The sequence below is a fragment of the Habropoda laboriosa genome, unplaced genomic scaffold (assembly GCF_001263275.1).
Source record: "Habropoda laboriosa isolate 0110345459 unplaced genomic scaffold, ASM126327v1 scaffold380, whole genome shotgun sequence".
Taxonomy (NCBI): domain Eukaryota; kingdom Metazoa; phylum Arthropoda; class Insecta; order Hymenoptera; family Apidae; genus Habropoda; species Habropoda laboriosa.
This window is the reverse complement of record NW_017100498.1, coordinates 161,880-169,982: the sequence shown is the minus strand read 5'-3', so window position 1 is coordinate 169,982 and position 8,103 is coordinate 161,880. Positions and strand designations below refer to the sequence as shown.

The 8,103-nt window shown below is 36.4% G+C and overlaps 1 protein-coding gene across 1 annotated transcript in view; it reads right to left on the bottom strand.

Annotated features, from left to right (window-relative positions):
* Positions 1-8,103, bottom strand: part of LOC108576119 (NADPH oxidase 5) — a 76,193-nt gene that overhangs the window by 2,900 nt on the left and 65,190 nt on the right. Inside the window, exons 15-17 of the mRNA XM_017939049.1 lie at positions 6,337-6,557; positions 5,545-5,732; positions 5,013-5,222 (exon numbers count right to left, since the gene is read on the bottom strand). Of these exons, the coding sequence (XP_017794538.1) occupies positions 5,013-5,222; positions 5,545-5,732; positions 6,337-6,557 (619 nt within the window). The remainder of the gene's footprint in view (positions 1-5,012; positions 5,223-5,544; positions 5,733-6,336; positions 6,558-8,103) is intronic.

The following is an 8,103-nucleotide window of genomic DNA, read 5'->3' as shown; positions in this document are numbered from 1 at the left end:
TCATTAGAAAAATCTCACCAACACGTTAAAAAAAATTCCAGATGAAAAAAAAAAAAATTAAAGAAATTATATTTTTCTATTATGAATTGTCGAGCCGTGAAATCTCGTAAAAGAAACCGAGTGGTGTAGGCGCTTGACTGACAACGAACGAGATAACATAGGCGCAGCAATGACGCAGCCTAGACGTAGGACCATCTATACTGACACTTGTAGAATCCAAACTGACTGACACTTGTGGAGAATTTACTGTATATCGGCTGTTATTAGAGATGGAAAAAAATTTGTTAGGCCAAACTTGCTTGGTGTCGAGGGGTACATAATTTGATATAAATTATTTGATATAAAACTTCGTTTTTTTAAATGGAATGATATATTGTTTTACGTACCATCTAGTAGAGCATTTTAAGACGCATACAATGACCTATGGTTCAAGATCATGTAAGATCACTGAAAGGGAAAATAATTTACTTTATATGAGCGATATATAAATGTAAATTATATTATATAATACTATATAAATTATATGTACCTCGACATCAAGTATGTTTGGTCTGACACATTTTTTTGTATCACCAATAACAGCCGAGATATTCAGACGGCCTCTTTTAGGTGCCTCACTTTGTATAGTTTTGCGACAACGCGCGATTCAAAGCCCTTCGCACTTGATGTCCGTCCTTGCAGATTGGACGGACCTAGCTTCCTAACTCTGTATAAATAGGGGCTTTGTTTACCCAAAAAGGCAGTCACGATTCTCTTGTGGGTGTTGCAAATTTCCCGCACTATAAACTGTGTCGTCCAAGGACAATCAACCAGTTGGTAACACCAAGGAAAAAACACCGTTCGGTAAATGGGCCACGGTTCATAGGAACGGACTACTGAATTCCATTCACCCTCCCCCCTAACTCACAGCACTTTGAAAGTAAACAGAAACCTCAAAAAGGCAATCATGATTTAGCAAGTCAAGCAGCGGCAACACGAGCAGTCGTTACTGTCACAGTTTATAGCATTCTATCGCTAACGACGAATATCCAAATCCCGCTTACACCTTTTGCCGCCTTGAGGAAACCGAGACACCACCTGACGATCGGTACTTGAGCGTTCCTTAACCCTTTGAACTCGAAATTTAAAAAAAAATTTTTTTTCAATAACTCCCTATTATTTTAAGAATTTTATTTGAAATGCACTTCAAAGGACATTTGATTGATAGGAATCAATTTAAACAATTTTTTTTTACTAATTATATTGAAAATAGCATTAAGGGTCATATATGTACATATACAAGTAAGTGTATGTGTACCTATTGCTCATCCAGGTAAAAAAAATATTGCAAAATATAATACATATTTAAACTGGCAATTTAAAAATTACTTCATTCATACCTTTGAATAAAACTGATGTCGAGTTATACTCGACAAAGGAGTCCAAAGGGTTAAACAACTTTTGTAAGATCCAATTTTTGATACTTTTCTGTGACAAGCACGCTGTATCAACGTATATCTATTTTCTTTGAAATCTACACAAGCTGTGTAAAGTATTGATTCCGTTACGCTTCGGACAAAATGTACCATACTTTTTATCCCTAATTTCCAGATTAAATCCGCGTCGAAAGAACGATTATTTTGCCGAGATTCCATTGAAAGTTGGCAAAGTTGCGAATGGAAATTATAATGAGATACGCATAGAAACTTGGTCTCGGTAAACGCATAGTTGCCCGGGAAGTTTTAGGTAATTTCGCATGAAATTAATCATAAATTCAGATCGTAATGAGAAAAAGCGGTAATTTCGTTCCGAAACAATTCCAGGATCGGTGGACGAGATCCGGAGAATTAAAATTCCATCGATGAAGGCAATCATTTCGCTCGAACGATATCGTACGGTCATTCGAGTGATCCTCCATGTTGAATTAATCATAAGACGGGGGCACGTGGTACGAAACATCGTGAGCGGAAAAGGCAATGATTAAACGACGGCAATCCTCCGCGTACAATGTGTTTCTCGAATGTCCGTTGCAGCTAGAGCTCTCATCTTCTCAATCATGCATATACAAATACACGAATATATGAAAAAAAAACAAAAAAAACACCGAACTCTACTCTGCAAAGCTACCAAACGAATGAAAAAAAAATCTGAATATCTGTAAACACCTGTCGCAACCAGGAACCAATTTTCAAATTTCATTCTCAAAAAAATTTACCTTCGACTTTCCGTAATCATTTTAACCCTTTCATTGCTGTTTAGAATCTATAGGCACTTTGAAAGTTTAACGAAGTAACACGCCTGTGTTCACACGTCGAGTTTACTTCGCTTCGATTAATTGAAAAAGAGGAAATTTCATTTTGTCACGAATAATTTCGAGAGATGTGAATTTCACAAGGATTCTTCAGAATTTTGTAGAACTCGTTCGAGTTTAGAGTTATTTTCGTTTGCTTGGAAAAAATGGTTTCATCGATCTGTTGTACTATCATCCTCCTTGGTGAGACTTCTAAGAGGATACACTCCTGAGGAGGAGAACCACAGGGTGAACTCACTTGTCGCTTGAGCCTGCTCTTGTCTCAATGCCATAAATTAAGACAAGTGCCTAGTTGACGATCCACACAGATAGGCTCTAGGCTTTGTTAGCCAGATATTGTGTCCAGTAAACTTGCCCTACTTTTACTAATTATATTGAAAATAGCATTAAGGGTCATATATGTACATATACAAGTAAGTGTATGTGTACCTATTGCTCATCCAGGTAAAAAAAATATTGCAAAATATAATACATATTTAAACTGGCAATTTAAAAATTACTTCATTCATACCTTTGAATAAAACTGATGTCGAGTTATACTCGACAAAGGAGTCCAAAGGGTTATCCCTCGCAATACCAAAGTAAGTATGTTTTAAAACGCAAACTACCAGCGGTGGGGCATTTTGTGACCACCTCAGGAAATAATTTTACCTACCATTTTAATGTTCAGTGAATAATAAACGAATGATAAATAAGCATTTTTGATGTCAAGAAAACATTTCTATATTAATTCTAAGTGAAATACATACAATATTTTTGCTATATTGTTCACAAACAATTTGTGCTTTGATGTTAAATTTATTAGGCATCATTGTCTTCCAATGATGTAATTGTTTCACATTGCGTGCAAGTTATTGTCTTTTTACTGTGTTTTCCACATGTATATCTTTTACAAGGGCTGCAGATGATTGTAGTTTTGCTTAGTTTGTTATAGTTTTCTTTTTTTGATGCTGCTTCACGGGCACACAAGTAACACCTTCCATTGCCACCGCACAGAGCTGTGCTAATTGAATCAAACCGTAATTTAATTACGTAATTAATTACATCCTAGTTAAATTGCATAGTATTTCAATTACGTCGTAATTGAATTTATGCAATTCAAACCTTTCAATTATTTCAATTGCTAATTACTTTGTCATCGTTGTAATTAAAAGTATAATGTAATTGAAATACAAATTAATTGTGATTCGATGTAATGAAATTACAGTTCCGGGACTCTGAAGAAGTGAGATAAATGTTAATTTTTATCTTCCCTGTCTATACGGCGTACTTGCCGGTAATGAGTCGGCAACATGAAATCTTAATGAGTTGCATTATGTGATTGCCGCTATTTTTTCCTTTCCGTCATCGTTCAAGTGACACCACCCTAACCACAATCGGCCCCTTACGGGGCCCAAATTTTTTAAACGTAATAGATTGTTCTTGAATATCCCCACCTTTGCCAGTGGCAAATGAAAGGGACAGTGAAAAAAAAATACAGTGAAGTGAGTTCATCTACCGTAACATCAGCTGTTTCGGATTGCCTGGAAAGGTCGGGATTGACACACTGACCCAGTGCCAACGACCCACTTCCGTCAAAGCAGGTTCATTCGTGGACGAATGAGTAAGTTTTTCATAAGTAATAAAACACTTTATTCCTTTCGATTAACGAATAAAAGTATCGAACACAGTTATTAAATGACTTACTTGTTATTCATGAAAAAGAAAAAAAATACGTTTTGTAAATCTATGTCAATTATAAAATTTCATCGAAATCGGTGGATGGAGAAACAAGCAACAGGCATCGAAAGACGTAAGAATCTGCAGATTTATTACAGTTTTACGCCGAAAGTCGTGATATTGCGATTTTCACTATCTTTAACCGTTTGTAGCTCATAGAAACATTAACCAATTTCGATGAAATTTTCAGCGTGTGTATAATTGACATAGTTCTACAAAACGTATTTTTTAGATTTTTATTACGAGCTCAGATATAAAAGTTGTAAAAACGACCTTCGCTATTTTCTTCGCGATTCCGACTAATTGCAGTTTTTTCGAAAATTTATACAAACGTCGGAATGACGGCAAAAAACCATTTCTCTAAGCCTTATAAAAATAGCGGTGCAGAGTCAAATTTTTTTGACAGCGATCGAGAACCGAGAAGTCAAGCGTACGCGTCGTTCACGATAGCGCGGGGGTGAATCTCTGTTCGCCCGTCCCCCGAAAACTAAGATTTTTGGTGGTGGGGAACGTCAGATTTCCGCGGGAACTGAATGTAAGCTCATCCCTTTGCTTGGCGACTATCGGGGGGGTGCGTGTTAGACTAAACATTCGGCGCCGCACGCTTCGGGTAGAACGCGTACGTAACAACACCCTGTATTTACGATATATCGACGTCTCCCGGAATCATACCGAATACGCTCTGATGTTCTCCGGGAAAAATTGGATTAATTAAAATTTAAAGTTAACATCAAAATCTGGCAGTTTTACCTGACTTTCTCTTTGTTTTACTAAATTAAAATAATCCCTGTCACAAATACATTTTCTTCGAACTGTATGTCTATAAACAATAGTGACCATGATGTTTTGAGAGTAAATTTTTTAATTGCCTCTAAATGTTGTATAATTGTTTAACAAACATGTAGTTTTCGTTGGGCCTAGTTTCAGGTAAATATTTATGTAAGAGGTGAAAAACGTTCGAAGAGTTAGAAGAAATAAGATTTGTAAAATTAATAATATTTGCCTTCCGAAGTTTCATCACAGTCGGCGGAATCTCGCTGGCCCAGGCGAAGTTGCATTGTGGACAGGTGTGTCTGGCTTTCCAATAACGATGCATGATAGATTGTAATATCGAAGCGAATGGTGTCACTCCAATTCCTGTTGCTATTAGGACCGCGTGTTGTGCCTGGAATATATGACTCGAAGGAGCTCCATATGGTCCATCCAGGAAAATCTAAATGATAATTAATTTCTCACTGAAGTTTCAATTTTTCGTAAATTTGTCCTTTGTAAATAGTGGACAATTTAAATGCAAAAATTATCGTTTTCCGTTGGAAATACTTACTTTCAGAAGCATCTGGATAATAATATCAGTCATTTGAAGAAATGAAAGATATTTTTCAGTTTTCAAATAGTTAAGTTTATTTCTAATAATAAATTAAAATTGTTTCAAGTGATTTCAGTGGTAATATTATATTCAGTGACTTTAAACGGTACAACACAACAATGGAAAAAGTAATGAAGCGAAATATGGAAATGAAAATATTGATATTTACCTCCAGTGGCTTTTCTACAATATAATTTTGGGTTATTTGCAAAGAAGTATGAGACTTGGTATCGTCGATGTTTCTTGTTGACACTTCTCCAAATTTTGTTTGTAATTCACCTTCTTCCGCTGCTGTTTGCGTTCTGAATAAATTACTCGACGAACTTTCGTGTTCGTTTATACGTGTCTGCGACATAGCTGTTTAATCAGTTTATTTATTTGAATATTTGAAGTTTTACACTATTATACTTATACACATACAGGGTGTCCAGTAAATAACCGTACAACCGGAAAGAAGTCGTGAGAGCCGGTATTGAAAATTCGTTGTGTAGCCGCGCAATTTCTATTGTATTACTTTTATTCTTGACTAATTTCATCGTTTCTAATACCTATAGGCAACTTAAACAGTAAGTTCTGCGTACTTCTTGTACAAAATTAAAGAAACAAATTGATTTTTATTTTACAAGTTAGATGGAAATAGTTTTTAATATCGTTATTAAATGCTATAAACAATACTATGAACAAAAAGTTAATAACAATATGACGTAATAGTAGTTGTATGCGTAAATTGATATTTTCAAAAGCAAAGTTTCGTGTATGAAAAACTTATCGTGCAATATCAATTCATTTTTTCATTAGGAATCGTTCTTTACCTGGTTGTATTATGATTAACTGGACCCCTGTCATGGTATTTAATACATTAATAATGGATATAAGGAGTAACTTTCAAGATATGGGAAGAATTTCCTTCTATGACAGAAGCTTCATTTTATAAAAAATATTAAGAAATATATCAACGTACTATCTTCGCTCGTAGGCGTTTCTGTTTTGAATTTGCACTTTTCCAAATTTGGCGTCTTGAAAGCAATTATGGTGGGTTTAGTCCGCATGTATCGGAAGCTTTGTGCCAATCCTCTATTCTGTGGGCTAGAATAAGCCTCATCTAGAGATTTCAGACGTGCACAACGCATTTGACGTTCGTTGAAATTTCTTTCCGATTCTGACCTCATATAATCGCGAAGTCTGTCAAATAAAGTGAACAATATCATCATCGCGAAATAATTAATATAGTAATTGTTACGTATTATGATTTCATGCAACATATTACATCATTTAAAAATTTCTTATTAATCTATTAGAAATGTTGATGTTTGAAATAATTATTATTATTTGATTTATTGCAGGTAAATCTGCAGGAAATATATAGGGTAAACCGTGTATCGTGACCACTTTAACTAATTCTGTTATTAGTAGATCCAATGATTCTTTTTTATGTCGTATAATATGGTTCAAAGAGGCCCCTAAATGATATGATTACGGTATACTATGTAAAGCTGAACGTTACGTTAAAAACTTTGAAAAAAAAAACTGATAAAAAGTGTATTGCGTATAAGCATCTTAAGGATCTCATTGAACCATATTCATCGGTCCACTAACAACACGTTCAGGATGCTCATTATTGCCAGCGTTTCTTATGACCGAAGTAGTATGTATTGTCATTGTAGCGACCAGCTACAGCGAAGAACATTTGGCGAGCAGACTACAAGCACGGTTTGTGACGTGCGCGCTTGAAAAGCTATTTTTGAGGAAACCGTTTTTAGCTTATTTAATTTCTAGAAATTCGACAATGCATGTCCGCGTAGAAACTTTCTCCGACGGCCTCAATAGCAAATTGCCGCATCATAAACCAAGGGTTTCCGAAAGGTCCGCCGTACGAGGCCCAGAGGCCCGGACTGGCAGGGCACGAGTACTTGACCTGGAGGAAACTCAGCTGCGTCGCCAAATGACGTCACGGGAAAAACCTCCCCCGCCAAGTCGCACTGCGGTCCCCGAAAAAGCGCGCCAAGGGCGCAAGGGACACGCAGCGACTCAGAAAGAAATTACCTGGGAAATTAATCAGGGATGATTAACACGTAGCCGAAAGGCAGTAGGAAAAAAGCGAGGCGACAGGAGAGCAGTCTTGCACGGACCTCCAAAGCCGTCAGCCAACGTTTAATAAAGGATCTCACTACTACCGTGTGGGTACATAGCGTAACCCTAGTCACGCCTTATTATTCGTAACTACATTACTTCAGTCATTAATACTTAATTTTTCAGTATATAATCTGAAAATGTGGTGATCCACCGTTGGATCACATCATCTGCTCAATCTTTTTTACCATCATTTTGAACGATCGATGATGGGTCATGTTAGGAAACAAGATCAACGATGATCCACCGGTGGGTCAACCGTCTTGAACGTGTTAAGGCAGAGTCGCTTAGGTAGAGGTTTTACGAGCAAGAGCTAACGACGTCGACGCCAACGTTCTTGCACTCTCAAGGGGATATTCTAGTGTGACGGTTTCAAAAAATCGATTTGTTTTCATATATCGAAAGTACAACTCTTTAAAAATGTGCTCCTAAAATTTTATAGTTGTATTCGATAAAATAACAAAGTTATAGCTATCTTAGTGTGAAGTATCAAAAGCCGGCGATAGGGAGAATGGAGTTTCGCAACAGTAAACCGCGTGGTAATCTGCACATAAATGTGGAATTTACTTGGACTTGTGATTGAAATTCGAAAAAGTGT